This window comes from Antechinus flavipes, chromosome 4, assembly GCF_016432865.1.
Source record: "Antechinus flavipes isolate AdamAnt ecotype Samford, QLD, Australia chromosome 4, AdamAnt_v2, whole genome shotgun sequence".
NCBI classification, from domain to species: Eukaryota; Metazoa; Chordata; class Mammalia; order Dasyuromorphia; family Dasyuridae; genus Antechinus; species Antechinus flavipes.
The window spans coordinates 258,603,509-258,627,189 of NC_067401.1; the positions used below are offsets into that span (position 1 = coordinate 258,603,509).

General features: G+C 32.4%; 2 protein-coding genes across 7 annotated transcripts in view; one reads left to right on the forward strand and one right to left on the reverse strand.

Moving 5' to 3' along the window:
* Positions 1-13,412, forward strand: part of SLC35A1 (solute carrier family 35 member A1) — a 45,434-nt gene extending 32,022 nt beyond the window's left edge. Inside the window, exons 3-8 of the mRNA XM_051997378.1 lie at positions 2,170-2,329; positions 2,552-2,704; positions 4,755-4,821; positions 9,745-9,921; positions 10,295-10,429; positions 12,562-13,412. Of these exons, the coding sequence (XP_051853338.1) occupies positions 2,170-2,329; positions 2,552-2,704; positions 4,755-4,821; positions 9,745-9,921; positions 10,295-10,429; positions 12,562-12,689 (820 nt within the window). The 3' untranslated portion in view covers positions 12,690-13,412. The remainder of the gene's footprint in view (positions 1-2,169; positions 2,330-2,551; positions 2,705-4,754; positions 4,822-9,744; positions 9,922-10,294; positions 10,430-12,561) is intronic.
* RARS2 (arginyl-tRNA synthetase 2, mitochondrial) overlaps positions 1-23,681 on the reverse strand; it is a 94,325-nt gene that overhangs the window by 21,451 nt on the left and 49,193 nt on the right. For 2 of the 6 annotated variants that reach the window (XM_051997377.1, XM_051997372.1), the window contains 8 exons: positions 23,094-23,170; positions 21,605-21,729; positions 20,953-21,044; positions 20,744-20,853; positions 17,864-17,959; positions 16,274-16,348; positions 14,798-14,861; positions 13,957-14,383 (listed from right to left, as the gene is read on the reverse strand). In XM_051997377.1, the coding sequence (XP_051853337.1) occupies positions 14,297-14,383; positions 14,798-14,861; positions 16,274-16,348; positions 17,864-17,959; positions 20,744-20,853; positions 20,953-21,044; positions 21,605-21,729; positions 23,094-23,170 (726 nt within the window). In that variant the 3' untranslated portion in view covers positions 13,957-14,296. Of the gene's footprint in view, positions 1-10,311; positions 10,411-13,956; positions 14,384-14,797; positions 14,862-16,273; positions 16,349-17,863; positions 17,960-20,743; positions 20,854-20,952; positions 21,045-21,604; positions 21,730-23,093; positions 23,171-23,681 lie in introns of those variants that run through there. The other 4 variants (XM_051997375.1, XM_051997373.1, XR_007953585.1 and 1 more) reach the window with 4 other exon arrangements.

Here is a 23,681-nt window from a genome sequence, read left to right on the forward strand (position 1 = left end):
CTGTAGTTCCCAAAGAGTAGTTGTGCATTTCTTCTCTGATGTCCTATTCAAATAGCTTATTAAAAGGCTGTTCTGATAGAACATAAGCTCTTGCAGGTGCTACTGAGTCAGGTTATTGGAGATGGCTCCAGTGAGGACTGTGTTATATTGTCTGAGAACCTGCCTAATTTAATTAATCAAAAAGAAAGAATAGCTAGTTGTTTAGACAACATTTTACCAGAAGGCAATACTTTTGTAGGGCCACTTCAGTTCCAAGTCAGCTTTTTATAGATTTTTAAACTTTTGTTTCTTCTTTTCATCCAGGGATTCCTTTTTTTAAAATAGTATTTTATTTTTTCAAATACATGCAAAGATAGTTTTTAACATTTATCCTTGTCTTCCAATTTTTTCTCCCTTCTTTCTTACCTTCCCCAGGAAAGCAAGCAATTTGATATAGGTTAAATGTGCAGTTCTTCTAAACATATATTTCCATAATCATCTCTATGTAAGAAAAATAAGATCAAAAGGGAAAAAAAACAACAAAGAGGTGAAAACACTATGCTTTTATCCTTATTCAATCTCTATAGTTCTCTCTCTGCCATCCAAGGATTCTAGATTGATTCAAATACATAAGACAAATTGATTAACTATAATGCTTATTAGTGCAATGGTGGTTAGGCCTTTTGAGCGACTTGAAATACTCTTGCTGACTCTTTAGAGGTACCCTGTTCCTTGATATCAACATACCTAGCAAATCAAATTAGTAATCAGAAAAGTTGTTTCTGGGGCACTTTCCCTAATGCTTTAGATTGAGAAAGATATTTTAATACAGAAAACATTTTTCTAGTGCCTGAAATGTCTGTCAGATGAAGTGTTTGAATAAACATTGAGAAATTCTTTATTCTTTAACTTTTTTCAAAATTCTCATTATTGTATTGCTTTCTAATCTTATAAGCACATTGACAGCATTACAACTTATCTTTAATTAGTCATACTTTAATGGGCAGAAGCAGCTACACCCAAAGAACACTGGGAGATGAATATAAACTGCTTGCATTTTTGTTTTTCTTCCTTGGTTATTTATACTTTCTGAACCCAATTCTCCCTGTTCAACAAGAAAACTGTTCGGTTCTGCACACATATATTGTATCCAGGATATACTGTAACCTATTCAACATGTAAAGGATTGCTTGCCATCCGGGGGAGGGGGTGAAGGGAGGAGGGGAAAAATCGGAACAGAAGTGAATGCAAGGGATAATGCTGTAAAAAATTACCCCGGCATGGGTTCTATCAATAAAAAGTTATTTTAAAAAATTAGTCATACTTTAAAAGTATAATTTATTCTTTAATTCAGTATCTGAGATCTTTTGTTGAAATTGAGAAAATACCTTTGTCTTCTTGGTAGCACATATATAATAAATTATTTCTCTGGGGGAAGAACTCTGGGAAGAGTTTTTGGGATAGTTAAAATTTCACATGGAACGTTTTCTGATGTTCTCAAATTCTCCTGGATTCATCCTATTATTTGGAGCCTTTTGCTCCAAGAACATTGTACAAATTGATCCATTAATTCATTATTATAACTTTCAGATAATGAAATAGTTAATTGCTAATTAAAGTGTCTATAACACAAATTTTTTTTTGTTTTGGAAAAACAGAGCTAATGAAGAGAAATTTTAAGAAAATAACAGCATTTGCAACTTAGTAGAAAAAAAGGTTTCAGCAGTTTGGACATGATGTATTGGAGAACCAGAGGAGAGTAGGAGGTGATGAGGCTGAAATGCAAACTGATTCATACTCATTTCTTATAAACATTGTATATTATTCTATTTTCCTTTCATCTTAGTATTGGAGCATTCTCAGAAAGGGGATGAGTATCTGGAACTGTTTGAATAGAGACAGTTGATGCTGAACATGATTATTATTATCTTTTTCATATATTCCAAAATTAAGCTTGATATTGTTATTCTTTCTCTTTGACATATTATTGGAAGCCTCATTTATTTTCAGTTTTTCTTTCATTTTGAAATTAGCCGACAGTTATTAAAATTGTGTTTCCTGAATTACATCAGAGAACCACAAAAAAAAAAAAAAAAAAAAAAAAACACACACCACAAACTATAGATTGTGCTTAATATAAGAAAAGCTATCCAGATCTGCTTTAATGTCTTTTTTTCTTTTTTTTTGAAGAGAAACTGGTAGTGTGGGTAGATTCAAGACTTCTTTAAAAGAAAATGTCTTAGGAAGCCCAAAGGAACTGATGAAGTTGAGTGTTCCATCTCTAGTATATGCTGTCCAGAACAACATGGCTTTCTTAGCTCTTAGTAATTTGGATGCAGCAGTATACCAGGTGAGTGAATTTAATGAAAACAATAAAGCTTTAATTACTGCATCACATTGGAGTTAATTCAAAATCTTTTCACAATGAAAAGAGAATTGAACTTAAGTGATTGTCTCTCTGAATAGTTCGGTAGATATTTTCTGAAAATGAAATTAGAAAATAAAATTCTTTTTCTTTTTGTGCTATTTAGAGATTTACATTAACTCTCCATTCTATGTCTTTATTTTCTAGGTGACCTACCAACTAAAGATTCCTTGTACTGCTTTATGTACTGTTTTAATGTTAAATCGATCACTCAGTAAATTACAGTGGATTTCAGTTTTTATGCTGTGTGCTGGAGTCACACTTGTTCAGTGGAAACCAGCTCAAGCCACCAAAGTATTGGTAAGGAATGTCATGCTCAACAGACTACTAATTGCAAATTTCCTTAAATCATTTTTATAGCCTTGTTGATGATAGCTTGTTTTAGCAATTTGAGAATGCCATTATAAAAGAAAGGTAATTTTAATTTAAACTTTTTATAAAGACTTAAGTCTCAAAGGTAGGTTTAAAAACAAAACAAAAAAATACTTGCCAACCTATCCACATTTTTCATTGATATTTTAAAATCTATTGCTCTTAATTAGTAATCAGATTCTTTCTAATCCTTTCCAGTATGTTTCTAGTAACAGGGGAAGATAAAGACTTTTTTCATTCAGCTTATACTCTGATCTCATAAAGTATTACACACCCACATTCCAAAAGATCAGGGATGTAGGTGAGTTATGTTAGCAGCACCAGCCACCATGGTATACAAATTTCAAGAGACCTAATAAGTGAAGGAGCTAAATATTTTTCTGGATCAGGTTTACCCTTTTCCCAGATTAGCATCAACACTATTTTTATCCAAATTTAAATAGCTGTCTGGGAGAAAAGAGACCACTGATAAAATGTATAATGGATATGAAATTACTTTAAAACATTAAAAGTTCTGTGCAGCTGTAAGGCTATTTGGATTACCATGTATCTCCATATCCAGTTGCTGTATCTTTTACTCCTCAGTACCAACTATTTCCCAAAAGAAGTTGCCTCAGCAATAGGGAGAAAGAAGCCTGTGGAGTTTTGAGAGTCAATGACTAGTTTCATCCCTTGTTTTTTAAGGTAGTATCATTCACTGGGAACAAGTTTTAGATGATATTTAAAGGTACAAATAGTTGGGAACTTAAAGAAAACAACAAATCAAGTTTCCATAGTATTTTTGAAGACAGTGACATTTCAGATAAATGTTTTATTCTTTTAAAATTTTTTTTGCTGTGGCAGTTGGGGTTAAATGACTTGCCCAAGGTCACACTGCTAGGAAGTGTTAAGTGTCTGGTCAGATTTGAACTCAGGTTCTTCTGAATTCAGGGCTAGTGCTCTATCCACTGCTCCACTTAGCTGCTCCATTTGAGATAAATCTTAAAGAAAGGAGCAAGAATGACAGTCCAAGAAGGGGAAACATGTGAAGACAAGGACAAGAAGTCACAAGATTTGTGCAAGAGTTCATAAACAAGCATAAGTGAAGCATAGAGTCTTATGTGAAAAGTCTTTAAGGTAAAGCTACACGTTGGATTTTTTTTCCCTACGGGCGACAGGAAACCTGTAGAGATTTTTTAAACAATGAGTAGACTTGACTAAAATTGTGTTTCAGGAAGAATTAACTTCACTGTGTAAGATGGATTGGAAGGAAGACTGAAGGATGAGAAACCAATTACGTCATTATAGTATTGAGGTACAGAGTGATAAGACTAGCATTGAGGTGATGGTAAGAATAGAAAATCAATATATATTTATTGTCCTTACTATATTTGGGGCATTGTACTAGGCACTGCTGAAGTTGAGGTACCTGTCCAAGGGTGTTTATCAGAATTTTATTGTACTTAGTTATATTTTGGGAGACATAATTTAAATTCTTGACATAGCTAAATCTTTTCTCTGAAGCCCTCCTCCTCTGATATTTCATTGTAACATGGAGATTCTTTAAGGCTTTGCCAAGAATGCAAGCTCTGGGAGACACTACTGAACTGGAAAGATTTCAAGTATGGACTTAAGTATATATCATAGGTCTGTTGTCTGATGACAAGTCTAGGTAAATTTGGAAAGGCTCATCACCAGATGGATCACAATTACAATTCTCAAAGACCCAAATTATTAGAAGAGTTCTGTGAGAAATTTTGATACAAGGACTATTCATGTGAATGAAATTATAGATCTTTAAAGTATTTAAAATATAATGAGCTATGTTTAACCAAGTATACTGTACCTTGGTTAAGTTAGGCTTTTAGCATACTTACTTTTCTTTTGACCTAATCTTGTGTATATAGTATTGCCTGACAACAAAATTTTCATATAATTAATGAACTCCTTGAGGGATCAAAATCTCTTAACTAACTTGTAGTTTTTGTTAATGTTGCAGGTGGAGCAGAATCCACTGTTAGGGTTTGGTGCTATAGCTATTGCTGTGTTATGTTCAGGATTTGCAGGTAAATCATAAAAACATTGCTTTCTTTCATCTGTAGAGAATTGAAAAATATATTTTAAGAGGGGTGCTTAATCTGAATTTATCATAATAGCCATTTTTTCCCTTCACTGTTACAATCTGACTTTATATAGGGAATCCCAAAAGTCTTTGCGGTTTTAAAATGCAAGCACAAAAATTGTTTGATATCACCTTACCTTTGGGAAATAAATAGTAATGGCTTAAACCTCATTCCTTAATCATTTTAAAGCACAGCAGTCTGGAGCCATGTAGTGTGTGGATTGTAGTGTAGTGTAGTGAGGATTGTAGGTCCTCAAATACCAAAAGGTCAACTTTATGGTAAAGTTTAGTAATTTAAGAATTATAATGATGACTCTACTTTAAAAAAAAAAAGTATTTAAAAAATATTTTCAATAGAAATTTTTAGCAGATGTTTTGTTCCTTTAACAATTTACTGACCAATCAATAGGCATTTATATATTAAGGGCTATTAATATACTAGGCACTGTGCTAAGTTTTGGCAATACAAAGGAAGGCAAAAATATAGCCCTGCCTTGAAGGAGCCCTTCTAAATGAGGGAGAAGACATGTAAACAACTATATGTAAGGCAGTCTCAGAGAAAAAGTAGGTGATTGAGAGAAGGTGAAAAGGAAAGGTCCCCTGCAGAAAGTGAGATTTGAACTTAGTCTTGAAGGAAATCAAAGAAACCAAGAGGAAGAGGAGAGAAGAGAGAGCTTTTTGTATGGAAGACAGCCAGGGAAAAGGCATGAAATTGAGATGGAATGTCGTGTTCAAGGATAGCAAGAAGGCCAGTGTCACTAGATCATAGAATATGGACAGAGGAGTACAGTGAGAAGATAGGAATGGTCCAGATTGTGAAAGGCTTTAGAAGTCAACTGATTTTTACATTTGATTATAGAATAAGAATCACTGAAAACTTATTTAGTGATTAGTTTCAGTACCTAAAAAAAATGTAGTTATCTAAAACCGTATTCCCTGATAATTCTAGATAAATGATGTTTTATTGTGACAATTATAGGATGATAAATCAAAAACAGATTACATTATCTAGTGAACTACTTTATTTACAAATTTACTTCTTTAAGAAATAGTGGTTAGTGGCAATTGGTAGTTCTTAGTAACAGGAATATCTTTGTTTACATTTTTTTTACTTTGAAAGCAAACAAATACTTTAAATTTAAGATTGTAGGTTGTGAAAAGATGGGATGGCACACTTTCAGAATATTCCTTCTACCCACTGTTGGAAGTTACCAAGGAGTCAGAGTTTTTTTTTTTTTTTTTTTAATACTATCAAATAAATCTTTTTTGTCTTGAAATCCAAAAAACTAGAAAGGACATATATGTTACTAGAAAACAATCATATTTTATGTTTTATAAATCCTTTACTGAAATCAACTAAGAACACTTCCTGTATATTAACAACCTTCTAAGGTAGGAAAAAGATAATGTGATACTAGTATTATTACTTACAAATGAAGTATAGAATCCTAAGTGATTTTTTTTGGGAGGAGGTTATAGGAAATCTAATTTCATTCTTCCTTTATTGCTAATTTGTGGTTCTTTTTCCTCAGTAACAACATTTCATAGTAGAGATGTTTCATTAAGCACCCTATTGTTTTTCATTTAAGTAGACTTTGCAATTGATAGTTTCTTTATAAACACTATTTCCAAAAGTATTAAACCAGGTTAAAAATTTCTCCTAGACTCTCTTCTGCCTCTAGATAACTTTTTCAGATCCTATTAGATTAATTAGCATCTCTATGCAGATGATTCAGAGCTCTATATCTCTGATATCTCTTTCAACTTCAGTCCCTCCTTACCAGTTACTTATGGACATTTTAAACTGGATGTCCTGGAGGTGTCTTACACTCAATATTTCAAAATGGAATTTCTTTCTGCCTTACTTCCTTTCCCACCAATGCTACTTCTCTTCCTCCAGATTTTGCTGTTTCTGTCAAAGCTAACACCATCTTTCCAGTCTCCCAGGTCTGCAATCTCGGCATTACCTTCCTATTTATACTCATCCACATGTTTGCCTAAGTTGCCAAATCATGCCGTTTCTCCTTTTTAACATCTTTCATATCCAATGCTTTATTTCCCCCCACTCACAACTGCTACTTTAGATCCAGCCCTTATTACCTGTTGGCTCTATCATTGCAAAATTACCCACTGGCCCATCTCCCCCTGCAATTCACTCAACACACTGCTACCAAATTAATTTTCATTAAATACAGAACTGACTTTGTGATTCCTAATCCACTCAATCAGCTTCAGTGATTTCTCTCAATTCTAGGATAAAGCCCAACTGTTTTGTCAGCTTTTAAAGCCCTACATAATCTGGCTACATAAACAAAGATAGGTTTGTAACTAATTGGACATTATTCCCCTTTTCAGGGAATAAGCCAAACTGATCTTTCTGTCTCTTCTGTGATAATCCATTCCTTCTTTTGTATTGATCATTCCCCATCTTGGAATGTATTCTCTCCTTACCCCTGCCTCAATCCCCATTTCTTTTGAGATGCAGCTTAAGTGCCACTTTTTGCATAGAGCTTTTCTTGATTCATCTTCCCTCAACTGGTAGTACCTCCCTTTCTTTATTATCTTATATTTAACTGCTTTGTACTTATTTATTAACTTTTACGTTTATGCTGTACTTTTTTTATGTGCACTAGTCTCCCACATTATTATGTAAACTTTGTGTCAGTAGGGATTGTTTCTTTCTTTGTAATTGTATCTCTAGAGCCTTATGTATTGCCTGGTGCTCTTAAAATAAGTGCCTATGGAACTAAAATATTTGTTGAATAAATCTTAATGGCATTTAATTGTAAAAAGTTTTTCACTAAAAGGCAAAATAAATGTCCCAGTTTAAGTCTCTCTCTTATGACTTTGTTAAAAAAAAAAAAAAAAAGGCAAACAGCTGTGAAGCAGGTACAATTATAAGAACTCAACTGTTCAGATATCTGATTTGATGTTACCTTTTGAAGCTTTCTAGTGGAATGCCTCCCAACTAGGAAAGCTATTTAAAATATTGGAATATTGGATTCAAAGTTAATGGCAGTCTAAATAAAGCATCAGGCAAAATCAAGTAAGAGAAATTTTAATAGGCATAAATATAAATTCTTAAACATGAGTTCAAATAACCAACTTCACAAAAGTACAGGATAGGAGAGCCATAGTTAAGTAGCAGATGGTTTACCTTTAAAAGATAGGGTGATTTTCAAACTAAAACTGAATTGAGTGTGCTATGGCAGCTAGCATTCTTAACTGATCTTAGCAGTATAGAGGCCCAGCTTTCAGGAAAATCGTGATTAACCGCCCCCCCCCCCCTTTGGTCAGATTCCATCTGGAAAGTGCTCTCCTGTTCTGTATGGCACATTGTTGGAAAGACACTGATGAGCTACAAGTTTAGCCCACATGAGGGTACTTGAAGGAACTGCGGCTGTTTGACTTACAGAGAACCCCAAGGGGATAGAATAGCTGTTTTCAAGTATATGAAGAGCTGTAACATGGAAAAGGGATTAGAGTTGTCCTGTCTGATGTCAGAGAGCAGAACTGATGAGTACTGAAGAGTAAAATTTAAGCTGACTTGTAAAACCTTCCCAAAAGGTTTAAATGTGGATTGGAATGTCTTGAGATATAAAAATGATGACTTGCTGAGAGTGCCCTAGGTAAATTCTTTTTTCACATTAGGTTGGGACTTGATGGTCACAAAGATTCAACTTTGAAATTTTGTAAATGAAAACCTTTAAATGACAAAATATGTATGGCACTTTACAAATCTTAAAGTGTAAAGTAAATATTAGTTGAAAAAATTGTTTATTAAATGGATTAGTTTGCAAATTTAACATACTTGTCACTAGATTTTATTAAGAAAAGGTCCTTGTATAATCATAAATATCAGAAGATTTTGTCACACTACCTCATTCTATTAAAATGTACAATTGAGAGTAATTTTTAAATACAGTCTTTAGAAATAAGTGTCACAAGTTACTATGTGTATGTTGTAATGATGGAGACAGGTGGTTCTATATGGGACTTGAGTTCAGAGTCCCTGAGCATCACTTAACCTTTCTGCTTTATTTTCCCCCATCTATAAAATGAGGAAATTAGCATGTACTTCACTGGATTGTTGTGAAGCTAAAATGGGACGAAGTGCAAAACACTTTACAACTTTAAAGTGTTTATAGTGCTAGCTATTACAATCAATGGATGAATTACCAGGTCTGGAATCTAGGAAGACTCCTTTTCCTGAGTTCAGATTTGACCTCAGATACTAGCTCTGTAAACCAGGGCAAGTCCCTTGACCCTGTTTCCCTCAGTTTTCTTATCTGTAAAAATGAGCTGGAGAAGGAAATGGCAAACTACTCTGGTATCTTTGCCAGGAAAACCCCAAAAAGGATCATGAAGAGTTGAACATGACTGAAAAACGACTAAAAAAAACTACTATCATCACTAATATAACAAATATTGAATGGCTAGGCAACTTACTTTATTGGAAATTATAATTTAATTGGAAATTACACAAGAAAATAAAGGTAATTTAAGAAGATAGAAATCTAGAAGTCAGAAATCCCCTAGGATTTCTATCAGTGGTATTACTCGAATAGAATTGGGAATACTACACATGGATCTCTATAGGCTGCATACCAACTTAGTTTTAAAATGTACTGTTACTATATTTTATTGTACTTTTATTTATTTTGTCCAATATTTCCTAATTACATTTTAATCTAGCTTGGGCTGCATGTATGATACCTGTGCCCCAGATAAAAATATGCAGTATGTACTGTATGGCATCACGTTACAAGTGCTAGAGGCAGTTTAATTATTCGAAACTATTATTGCTTGTCAGTTAATGTTTTTTCTTTTGGATTTGTCTTATTTGTTATTTGAAATTTTTTTTCAGGAGTATATTTTGAAAAAGTTTTAAAGAGTTCAGATACTTCCTTATGGGTGAGAAATATTCAGATGTATTTATCTGGAATTGTGGTGACATTAGCTGCCGTCTACATGTCAGATGGAGATGAAGTTATAGAAAAAGGATTTTTCTTTGGCTATACATACTATGTCTGGTTTGTTATCTGTAAGTATCTCGAGTTAGTTTATCTTGTTAAATGTCAATTTTAAAGTTTCACAGTATTTTGAAATTATCTTTGTGTATACTACTTAAGGAACATAATTTTGATTTTAGTGACATACTTTAGTGGTATAACTGTCTCCAACCAATTAGTCTTCATAGTTAAAGCTTATTAAAGGGAAATTCTCTGTATATTCAGCAATAGGTTATATAGTACCCTTAGGCATCTAAGAGGAAATCTTATTAGAAACAATAATTTAATTTTCATTGACATGCTTGCCAGAAGTTACCTAAAATCTGAAGATAAAATATCTCTGAAAATTCACTACACCACAGAATGTTTTGCTTAATGATGATTTTACTTCTGTTTATATCCCAGTGCTTGCTAGTGTTGGAGGACTCTATACATCCATTGTGGTAAAATACACAGACAACATCATGAAGGGATTCTCTGCAGCCGCAGCCATTGTACTTTCTACTGTTGCTTCAGTCCTGCTGTTTGGGTTACAGATAAGTATGTTAGATTTACTGATGCTTTTTCACATCTAATTTTAAGATTAGCTGTTTGTTGCTTTTAACAGCTAAGAATATTTGGATTACACAAATGAATTGCTATCCTAGAAGCAAAAAAAACATCATGGGCTAGCTTCCAATCTTCTAAATTTGAGAGCTTCAGGGAAACTTTGGTTGCAAAGTTAAACTGTTTTTGCCTCTTTTCCATCTCTCACCAACACAGTACAATATAAATAAAATTAGTGTAGTAAAAAAAAAAAAAAAAAAAAAAAAAACCTCTGAATCCGGAGTAAGAGATCTGGATTCATCCTGGCTCTGCTTCTTGCCTCAGACAAGTCCCTTCCTGTCTGGGTCTTGGCTTCTTCCTCAGGTATAAAATGAGACATCCTAGAGGCTTATGACCATTGCTGTCATAATGGTGAGTAAAAAGTGGTCACAAGGAAATGTTTTTTGCAATGTCCAATTTAGTCAGTGGTACAGTTTAACTTGAATCATTGAAAAAAATTAAATAGAAAAGTGAATTCGTCACCTTACTCTGAATCTTTAAATCTTGTTTTCTTCGAATGTCTTGAACTAATAACCAGAGGCTTTTGGAAAAACAACATAACTAGAATTTTATTTTCTCTTTTAGATATGTTTTTAGATGTCATTTTAAAATACGATATATAAAAATAAACAATATACAATTCCTAATCACTAAGGGCATTTTGTCACCACTGCCATAGAATGCATTTAATAAGTTCTTTCTATAGTCCACAATATTAAAACAGCTTCTGAATTATTTAAACAACAAGGCTGACATTTCAAATAAATGTTATGCTGTAATAATTTCCCTTCCTGGATATGTGTTATGATAGCACAGATTAATTTGATAACGTGAAATCCCATAGTAAGAAAAGGAAGAGAATTGGACAATTTTTAATGTATTGACATAAATATACCAGGTGGCTCTTGATAGTGATGAAATGCTAGATTAATTTATACAAAATTTACAGATTTATACAAATTATAGATTAATTTCCACATTAAGGAAATCCTGAATAAAAGTTTTATAGAGACTGATTGTTATTTTCATAGTTCAGGTATTTGTTAGAAGATCTCTAATTTCACCGGTACAGGAAGTTCAGAACAAAGAAAGGTCCTCTACTAAATAAGAGAAGTTATCTTTTTGAAATTTCTGATCTTGATTGGTTAGGATATTGAGAGGTTACAGTGATTTATCCAGGTGACAAAAGATACATCAGACAGGAACTGAATTCAGGTCTTCCTGACCCTTAGATACTATCTGAAGCCACTGTTACTCAGTGTTGTAAGCTGTTTCTTATACCATTTTTTATTCCTTTTTCAAATGTAGTTTTAATCAGAGTTCTTATCTATTACCTCATCTTCACAACAAAGAAATATTTGAGCAAGTTTGAAAACAATTTAGTTATTTTGTACTAATAAGAATGCTTGCCCCTAGAGGTAATGTAATAGCTGACAGGTATAGCTTTTGCTTATAACCTAGTTAAATTCAAGAAAAGTAAACAGACCGTCACATCATTTTCTCTTTTTAATCTCTACTTAATGGATGGCAGTTTTGAAGATGGCCAAGTGTTATGGTAAAACAGTAAGTTTTATCCTATGAGTGTAACTATTTTCAGCATAAAAATCTAACCAAAATGAACCTTGTTGGATTTTCACATTTGCTGGTTTTAAAATTCTGTGTCTTGGCCACTGATGGTTCATTTTATTTGTTGGAATCCAGGTTTAAGATGGAAAAGACTAGACTGATGTCAGTGTAGTCAGCTCCAGTAATTAGACTTTGTAGAAATAGTTCTAAAAAGTTGCTATAGCATATAGGATTTAAGTGACTTGCCTAAAATCACATAGATATGAAGTATCAAAGCACAACTATTTTAAGATTTGTGGTGTAGTACAAGGATCAAAATATATTGTTCTTGGAAAACTGAGTGCCTTCAGGTGCTAGTTGGCTATTGGTGGACCAATGATTATTTTAAAGGTATTAAGTTATTAAAGCCAAATTACAAATGCTTTATAAAAATCTGGAAATTACACAAAAGATTTTTTTAAATGTTCAGTGAAAAATGTGTCTTGGGAATTGAGTAATGAAATTGTTTTATTTCCTTTCAGCACTCAACTTTGCTTTGGGTACCCTTCTTGTGTGTGTTTCAATATATCTTTATGGATTACCCAGACAAGATACAACAGTAATCCAAGGGGAAGACAACACTTCAAAAGAGAAACTCATTCACTTGTGATACTATTTCTAAGATTAAAACAAACAACAAACAACAACAGAAAAAAATAACTACAGCCTTAAGCTAATCCTAGAAGGTAGCTTTAACAAAACAAAAAAATGAATGTATGGCATGAGAACTGCTATTTAGTAATGGAATGTGTTGCCAACATGCAAAGGGGCTCATTTTGTACAATTTTAGGAAAATTGGAATTGCTGTACATAATGTACATAAAAAGAATTTTAGTGCTTTAAAAAAAATGTGGGATGTGGTTCTAGATGATGTTTTAAAGTGCCAAAGTTTTTTTTTTTTTTTCCCTGCACTAATGGAATTTTTGGTCAGATATTAGGGGACGAGAAAATTCCTCTCCTCCTTGCAATGCATATAATCTTATTTCAACAGAGGCGTAAATCTCCTGAAGATGATGGATGTATGAAGGATGCATATGCAGGATAGGTCAATTCAGAAACTTGTTATTTCTTCTTAGACTGAGTCTACTTTGTGACTTTAAATATATCTAGGTGGTGACTTAGTGCTTCTTTAGCACTGTATCTGTGCCATTAGTAATCTCAATCCCAATTTTTCTTCATAAAAATTTTTTACATCACTTTTGTACTCTTTTTATAAAATGATCAGCTGTTGGACTCACCAAGAGTAATTTGTGAAACGAGTGGTTTTTTTTTTTTTTTAAATCTCCATAATGTTCATGGGGAATTCAGCAATAAACCTAATTTATTTACATAATTGTTATGCCTAATCTTTAGAGAGAGGGAGGGAGGGAAAAAGAATGCATGAAGAGTGTGAAAGAATATATATTTATCATTTAAGAATGTTAAGAAAATACTCTCTCATTATTATACATGGCATTTTTTCTTCCTAGGCTGTCTATTCATTATCCTAACTGTTCTTAGCATGCTTTTTAAGGGCCAACTAAACTAGGCTGCCAGGCATTTCACATTTTGAGAAAGTATATAGTATAACCACTGTATGCAGATATGGGATAAACACAAATTTTGTTTGAAAAGAAATTATAAGATCAATAAGATGCTTTAGTATCTGGGCTATCTGAATTACTGTATCTCATTTTCCCACCATTTAATTATTAGAGATTGTAAAAAAGTTTGAAATTGTGCCCAGACTGTACACGTACATAATTTTGAAATTGAATTTGGATTGAACTATAGACTTAAGTCTATAGATATATAGTCTGAGCCCAATTCATAAACATGTATGGGTGTTTATTGCATGTGTCTTAGTTTTCTTGCTACTTAGGATCAGTGAATCAACATGCAATTTATTAAGGATTTATTTACTATGAGCAAAATACTGTGCCATTCACTGAATGTACAATTCTTATACTCAAAGGACTCTATTCCATTGGGGAGAAACAGCACTTACAGGAGATTAATAGTTGAATTAGATAGAATGGTCTCATGGTCTTTGTGATGAAGTGGAAAAGAAAGGTAAGCAGTTATTTTCCTTTGCTAAAAAAAAAAAAATTAAAGGAATAAAATATAGGTAAGAATTCTTAAACAAATTCAGACTTATAAAAATGGATTCTGGCAAAAATTTATATTAAATTCCTTTTCAATTTAAATATAGGATTCCAATGTTTTTTTCCTTACAAATTACATCCTAGATACAGGTGTGATTCCAAGAAGTTTCATTCCATTGGCTAGGACAGAACGGACAGCTTTAAATAGATGAAGTCTGGCCTATAAAACAAAAGTCAAAGTATTAATAGTTGTTTTATCTGTAGAAAAGTTGCTGATAATTTGGACTTGGTAAAGAGATTTTTGTGAAATAGCAAATAGCAAAGATGAACTGATAGCTGCAAAAAAAAAAAAAAAGTCAGGGGATCAATTTCCAATACAAAAATTAAATAGCCCTGTTGAAATAATATTGTTATTCTTGAACTATGAGCTATTGGAATATGTTTCCCAATATCAGAAGAAAAAACTATGCTTTCAAAAACATAGAAAGACACAGAAAATAATATATGGACAGAATTATTTTAGAAAAATCTGTACTGATTTTCAGTTCTATTGTATTAACTGAAACTGAGCTGAAAAGCAGTAGAAGGTAGAAAATAATAGAAAAAGAAAAACCCAAATGACAAAAGTATATACCTCAGCTACTTCAGGGAGTCTGCCTTTTATCTGTAATGTTTTGTGAGCCACAGCTGTAAGATGACTGAAAAAGGAAAAGAGAAAAATTTAGTTATCATATGGAGCATTTCAATGAGTATTTTCATTAGAAATAAACTTATAATGATATTGAATATTCTTCAGCCCATAACTGCTGACATCCCTATAAATCAAGAGGTTTTTGAGTGAAATCAAAATTATATAATTATATTTACTTTCATGAAAAAAAAAATGATCCTACTTCTATTCTCACTACATAATTTTCATACTGAAAATTGACTAGCCATGACTTTCCTTCCCCCCTCCCAAAACTACTATTCAATTTTCACCAAATAGCTTGAGAAACTGATGTAATTTCAAGAACTTCATTTTTTGGGAAAAGGGAACTAGTCGAGATATTAAATGACTTGACAAATCTACAACAGCTTTGGAAGAACTAAGACTAGAAACTGTCCTCCCTGGGTTCAATGTTCTTTTTTCCAAAGTGAAAAATCAGTAAGTTCTTTTTGGAAAGGTAATGAGCTACTCTTATCTTTGTGCAGGTTTCTCTCTACCCCAATTAAAAAATGGAACAACTTACCTAGCCAGTTTAAGTTTGTTGAACCAGTTACCTACAATTTAGTTTTCAGCCTATTTCAAAAAGCAAGCTACTTTTTTCCTCCATAGTTTACTCTTCTCATTTCCAAAAACTCCAGGAAAAAACCAAAACATTTGCTTCTCTGAGATTGTTTAGGTAAGAAACACTTATATCAAGGCTTCTGACTATGTAAATCATCCTTAAGTAGCAGTTAATTTAAAAAAAAAATTGTTCATAATCTGTTAGGCTTTGCCTAACTCCCTAAATGTTAGATGTTAAATTTTAACTACCAAGTGGGATTAAGAAAAAAAAAAGTTAATGAGAAAAGAACAAGAAATATATTCATATAAACGAGATGTACCAAAATATTTGCCTTTTCTGTAATACTGTTTTTATGGTAAGGAATGATTATTTTTCACAAGATTGGATCAAATTTTTGTTCAAAATTTGTTCAAGATTTTATAATATTCTAGGTGATTCTGATAGATGATTATCTTTAGTAGAATGCAAAGAAAGACATTATAACATAAATTTATCTAACTGCAAAGATGAAATAAATACCATCTTCCACCTCCATGATTTTAAGAATATCCTCTGAACATCTAAGCTAAAGGACTTTTACCAGAGAACTTTGATTGAAAGATTCCTGGAAAAACTATAGACTTTGGCTTTAAGAAAATACATCTATAATCTGAGTATTCTCTAGGATAGTGACATGTAGGATGAAAGTGTTTCAAAGTAAGAATTTAGTGGGCATGAAGGGTCTGAGATTTTCTAAGACTGTCATCTGAGATTATATCAGGCAGTCACTGGAAGCAAGATTAGACCCACCCAACATCATGATCTGGTCAATTGGGTCTCATATTTTTGTGTCTCATTACCTCAGTGTTAAAAGGTAGCTGACAATATGCCTGGGTTGAAGATCCTGAGAGGATTTATAAAGCACCTCATCATACCTAAGAAAAAAAGATGAAAAAAAAATTGATTCAAAGAAGAATCACTGTCATTATGTTAGGGCCTATTTTAGCTTTCAGCCATGTTTTTTTTTTTTTTTAAATCTACTTCATTGTTGCAAGAGACCCCCAACATAGGAAATACTGAACAAAAACTCTAAATGAATATTAGCTTGTTTATTGTACCTACCACATGATTTAAAATTTAGGAGAGCAATTCAGATCATGAATAATAAAGTGAAGCCCTTACATTCTCTCTTTTGACACAAATCCTAGTATGATTATTCACTTGTGCAAGGGATGACCTGTGCACTGCAAAGTTTCTCAGTGTGCCATGAAAAGGCTTTTATTTTGATGAGAAAAAGTGATGGGGAAAGTACAATTCTCTTCTCCCTTTCTTTTTCTTTCTTTTGTCCTATAAACCAGTTATAGTGTTCAAATACCCCAAAGTATAGCTCTAGAAACAAAGGCAACAGATAACACTTTTGTCCCCAGCAATAACTATTTCCATTGGAACCCCAGTGAAGTGATTTAAAATGACCAACTTTGAAAGAAGGTCTGCTGCTTGTGCTTGTACAAGAAAGGAGAAAGCTGGGAAGCTACTTTGCTCCTCACTCCAACCAACTCATGATGGACAATGATATAAAAGATTTGTTAATACCTCACCATCAACTATAAGGAACATCCTGCAATGTTTTGGATACATGATTCTATGTAGGGGCATATTTGGGTTTTTTTTTGTTTTTTTCTAAAGTAGATACCGATTTACCAGAGAATCATTCATTTGGAAAGACTTGACAGTAAGTGTAGTAATTTAACTAGGAGAATGTAATCAGTTCTTTTCATTTTAAGGGAGAAAATTCTATGAACCACAGAAACTACTGCTAGAAGTACTAAACTAAGCTAATTAGGATTCTTGAAACAATCAATTAGCAATTTATTTTGGCTTCATGGAGACTTAGCATTATGCCAAAGGGCAGGTTGTAAACTGGCTTATGTATTTTGTGAAAGCTATATTTTTCCTACCCGTATAAAAAGTCACTGCTCTAACTGTATACTATTAGTATAATTTTTTTTCGGTTCCTGTAGAGGGAAACCCATTGGCAGCAAGGAAGTCATTCTCTCAAGATAACTGTTAGGAGAAAGGAGCATTGTTCTGGACATTTACAGCATTTTCTCTTTTCTAGAATACACTATGTTTGATTTTTAAATGGGAAAACTAGTTTAACACATACAAGAGCTCAACACCCATTAGAGCTGATATGGTTTAGATAGTTTATTATGACAATAACTTGTAAGAAATAATAAATAATCCTACTTAAAGGCATATCCCCATTAGGAAAGGATGAACTAGTGTTTTAAAAATGTACTTGAAATTTTAAAAAAAGGTAGATAATCTCATGACAGTTTTTGGTATAGCACTCTTAGAAATGGGAAATGGAAATGATCTACTTATATTTAACATCACTATTGGTGATTTCAACTAACAGAAACATACATTTTTAAAATGAAAATTACCTGAGGAGATGTTGGAGTATAGAAACAGACTGTGGATCTTGTAAGCAAGCTGCCTTAATGTTTCTCAGATGACCACTTTCAAATGTCTCTTCTAAACTACAATTCAAAAAAAGCAAATCAGAAGGAAAAGAATGCATTGGAATTAAAGATAACCATAGTTTATTTGCTAGTGGGAAATATTACAATAAGCTCAATTTAAGAAATAATTAAGAACTTACTATATGTTAGAAACTTAGGAAAATTAGAAATGAGGAAAACATTAAACAATGTCAAAAAGTTATAGAACAGGCATCACATTTTTGAAACATTGAAGGACTTTTTTTCAATTAACAAACATTTATTTTCTATCCTCTCCTTTCCCACCTTCCAACTCCCCTAACAATGTATTAATGTGCTTCTTTTTCCTTATCTTTCTCACTATTTGTTATCAACCTTAATTCTATGTCATAACATTTAACTCTGCCAATTTGATGGGTGGAAAGTGAAAACTTAGAGTTACTTTAACTTTCCTTTCTCTTCTTTCTGGTGATTGGGAGTATTTTTTCATAAGGCTGTAAGATTGTATTTCTTCTTATCAACTTATCACCCGGGGGAATGGTTTACATAAATTCAATGCGTATCTTCAATGAGGTATTTTGAAAATTTAGACCTTTATTAGAGAAACTCGCTTTAAAAATTTCTCTAGTCCCAAGCCTCCAGCTCTTCTAATCTTAGCTGCATTGATTTTGTTTGTGCATAGAGTTTTAATTTTATGCAATAAAATTTTTCTTTTATCTTCTGTGATCATATCTCTATCCCTTGTTTGATTATGAACCCTTCTTCTATCCATGCAAATGAAAAGGCAAATTCTTGGTCTTTTAACTTGTTTCTGATGTGTCCTTTTTATGTCTATCTCATGTATATTCATTTGGAGCATTTCTTGGTGTATGGTATGAAGTATGGATCTAATTAACTTGTCAAACTTTGCAAGTTTGCCAAGTTTGTTTTTATTGATTAATGAGTCTTTTATTCCAATAGTTGGGATCTTTAGGTTTATGGGTCTTTAAGCTATTGGGTTATGTTGTTTCACTGAAGTATGTTTTTACTTCTTAACCAATTATTTTTATGAATGCTGCTTTGTAGTTGTTTTGAGATATGGGACTGATAGACATCTTTCTCTACCTTTTTCATTATTTCTCTTGAGATTTTTGATCGTTTGCTCCTCTGGATGAATTTCATTATTTTTCTTGGTTCTATAAAGTGATTCTTTGGTAGGTTAATTAGTATGGCACTAAATAAGCAAAATGATTTAGGTAGGACTATCTACAAGTAGATTAGGTAGGATCTATCCACAAGCAATAATTTCTCCAGTTATTTAAGTATAAATTTTTGAGTGTAATTTGTATTTTGTAATTTATTTACATAGTTTCTATGAGTGTCTGGTATAGACTTCCAAATATTTTATATACTATATAGCTACTTTTTTTTATTCTGTAGTTATTTTAAATGGAATTTCTTTTTTCCTTCATACTAGATTTTGTTGGTAATATAGAGAAATACTAATTATTTGAGGATTTTAAAAAATACTGCAAATTTGCTAACACTACTGTTTCAATTAATTACTCAATTCAATTTAATTATCAATTAGGGTTCTCTAAGTAGTCATTTGCATAAAGCAAAATTGTTTTCTCTTTGCCTGTTCATATTTCTTCAATATGTTTTTCTTCTGTTGTTGTTATCACCTACTTGTTATTTTCCTAATTTCACAACCCATCTCTAGCCTCAAAATATTGTACAGGTTGTTCTCTTCTTTGGGACAACTTAGAATCCCTAACTTCTTCAAGGTTCAGCCCAAGTGCTTTCTAAGATGTTCCTGAGCTGTCTTCTTTTTAACGCTCACTGATGTTTCAATTTCTTTATTTCTATCTGCTTATGTCTTGTATCCCTTAATATAATGCAAGTTACTTGAGGGTAGAAACTGCTTTTCATTTTGACTTTGTATCTTTGATGTCTGTCATAACATTTCACAAATAGCAGGTGATAATATTTGTTTGTTGAATTGGAATACAAGATGTTAAATGTTAATAACTAAGAGAAGAAGAAGTGAAAATGGTTTTGAAATCAGGGAAGTCAAGGAAAAGTAACACTGCTGTTTTTATTTGTTTGTTTTGCTTGAAGAACTCTCCAATCCAATACTTGCTTGGGGGCAGGTAGGGAGTTTGCCATCAAGGATTCCCCCCACACAGCTCAGGCATTCTGAATGAGAGCGCACTCCAAGCTCTGATGGATGGAATTGTTTGACTTAGAAAACTCTTCTGCCTCAGGGTCTTGTACAAATAATTTTTGTAAATTTTATTTTTAATGCTTTCTAAGACCTAGACATGCTTCTAATTAAGAAATGTGATAAACTAAAGGTAAATGAATTGCCATGTGTTTAGGACACAAATAACATTTGCTTTACTACTTTAGCTTTTAAATTAGGAATTTAATTGCTTGACTTTATCTTTCATTTTAATCTTCTCATTTCCATTTTTTTCTCTTACTCCATTATTGATTACTACTGCTATTAAAAGAATGGCCATTTGAGGGGAAGTGAGCAACTCAACATTTTTTATATTTTTCAAGATGTAGGAATAACAAATAATATGAATTTGAAGATACAATGGACTAAATCATGTGCTCCAAAACATAACGACCACATACAATAAAAATCACATACAGCAGCTATTTTATCATCAATTATTAGCTATTAGTCCACACCCAAAAACGGTGAATAAAAATTTAGAAACACAGACTGCAAGGAACCTGGTCTTAGAAGGATACAACAGAAGATTACTATAATTTGGGGGAAGGAAGCAAGAAAAAGAGAAGAGGGACACTTTCCCAGGAGCCTCAGCTTACCTACACAACCTGGCATGTGTGTACTGCAGGAAAACACCTGTATCACCTCGACTCTGAAAAACGCGGTCCCAGTTAAACTTATAATCAGATAACAGGTAACCTTTGAAGTCCTGAAAGGATAAAGAACTCTGCAGCTTTATTTCTAACAACTTAAGAAAGGTTTTTAAAAGTGTCAATTTTTGATTAGGGGATGCATCATTTCAACTGACCTGAATAATGAGTGCCGCAAGTCCAACTCTCTCTGCAATCTCATGTGGATTTTCCAGTTCTTTAGTTGCTATAAAATATTGACACACAAAAGCTAGTGGATTTAATATACATGATACTGTCAGACAATTTAAGTGGAGAATGTAGTCTGCCTAAAATATATGCAAAGAATATGAAATTAGCAAGAGCAAATAGATCTACACTAAGTAATTTATTTACTTCCTTATATTAGGCCAACTTGATTCTACTTAATAAATCACATTTCATTGCTAGGAATTGGAACCAGTATTCATTGATAAGTAAACTATTACTATTTTTATTTCCTCAAACTGCTTTTTTGTTAACTCTCTTAAAATAACATAGCAGTTACTTGTTTTTCCAAGAGAAAAGATAAAATTAAGACAAACAGAATGGAACCATATAATCTTTATGCTTATGTGGAAATTAAGGTTTCCTCTAAAGGTGTGGCAGAGTGAGTTTAGAGTTTGTTACTTATAAGAACTTCTTGAGCTAATCTGGAAGATTTTGGATAATCTTGAACTGATAGAAGTTACTCCTTATACTTAGAGAACTATGCTAAATAATACACTTTAATGTAGTAATCATAACAGATCAATTTTGAGTATAACAACATTTAAAAAGATGTAAACTCACTCTTGGAAAAAGCCATATTTTCTAGCATCCTTGAACGAGTTTCATTTATAACATCCTCCAGAAAAGTAACATCTCCTCTTCGAGTTTTCATTCCTTGTACTACTCCAAAGGGAATATGTTGACACCTGGAGAGGGAGATAGATAGGAGCTGAACTTTCATATCTTTTATTTAGAACAGACAACTAAAGTAATTTAAAAGAATTAGAAAACACTGTCCTTAACATGCAGAAATCAAAGTTTTCAATAATCCCATTTCAGAAAATAGCAGAAGAAACTGATTGGACAACTGAATAAAACCCTGCTCACTTAAAATGGGTCATCAAATCACTGAAATAATACATTCCTTATATGAAGGGATAATTACTCCATGTACGTGGGTAAAGAGATGAAAATTTTAAAAATCAAGCAATTGAGAGTAATAAGTCAAATTCATGTAAATTAATAACTTAATCAAAGCATAACAAACAGTTCTCAAAAGAATTACCAATTATTAAAAAGATATATGAAAGTCTATTCCAAAGCAATATAATAAGAGAACTGGAAATCAAAATAGTCCTTAGATATCAGTAACCTAGGTTACTGATGGCAAAGAGATAGTGGAAAGTGGAAAGATGACAAGAGATGGGAATAATCAATGTTGGAGAAATTGCTGATGGAACAGATGCATTAACTTGAATTTGTCCAACCACTCTGGAAAGTTATTTGGAATTACACTAAGAAAATGACTAAAATATACTTTTTGGCCTAGAGAGGATATTCCTAGACATTTATTTTCAAAGAGGTAAGCGATAAGAAAGGTGGTATATACATCAAATTATTTATAGGAGTGATTTTAGTAATAGCAAAGAACAAAGTAGAGGCCCATCAATCAGGGAACATTTAACTAACTGGTACATGAATAATCTACTACTATAATGTAAAAAAAACCCAAAAAACAAAAAACTGATGAATAAGTCATATGAATTCTAAATGAAACTAAATATGCAAGAAAAAATGACTACAGCAATGTAAATGAAAAGACTGACAAAAAGATTGAAATTGAATGCTATGCAATTTTAATGACATTCTTGGTCCCAAAGAAGATAAAGGAAAATGAATCTTCACCCATTCTCTATTCATTAAATAGACTAATAAAAGTACAGATGAAGAATTAGGTAGACAGTGAACATTACAAACACTTGGCTGATATAGTTGGTTTTATTGAATTGTTCCCTCTCCCCTTGTTATAAGAGATGGCTCCTTTTTTGTACTGGGAAATGCAGGTGATAAAACAAATGATAATAAAAATATTTTGAAGTTAAAAATATGGCCACATTAAACAAAAAAAAAGATAAACACAAAATTTAAAATGCTCAAACTATATAGAAAAGTTCTTTACCTAAAAACTAAAGTTTGACTTCAAATTTTTAACAAGTTAGCAAAGATTAGTTTAGCTAATTAAGATTAGCCTTGTTTGCTATCCAAAGCTTAGAAATATAGAAAAAATTACCTTTCTGCCCATTCATATCCCATTAGCCTCAGAATTTCAAATACTTGCTGGAAATGATTTTGTTGGCCCTTATCTGTCTTGAAAAGAAAATAAACTTAGAAAAAGGGGCATTTCAAGTTTAAAACAGGAAACTAAATTTAACATCCCACTAAATAGTAACAATGACAAAAATCACTGTATTAATAAGCAGATAACTGTGAATATATACATCCAGTGTACCAATGTGGATTACAAAGTATGATGGGAGAAACAAGACAAAAACCATGAAACTCTACAGAGACAGTAAACATGGATAATATATAACCTTTAAGATTTACATTTTTAAGGAGAACACAGTAATGCAGTTCTGAAGTTTTAGTGCTAAAGGCAGACTCTTTTGGGAATGGCAATAGGAGAGAAACTGGAGCAATGAAGGGAGCTTTGAGAATGGTCAAGATATAAGAATGAAGACTAACTGGGCTGAAATTATATAAAAGATTCATTCATTCAGGTGAAACTCTGTTATAGTACAGTTTCTAACTGAGCAGAAATTCTAAACCATTTTTATATCATGGACCCCCTTTTAACTCCCTGGTTAAGTCTAGGAAC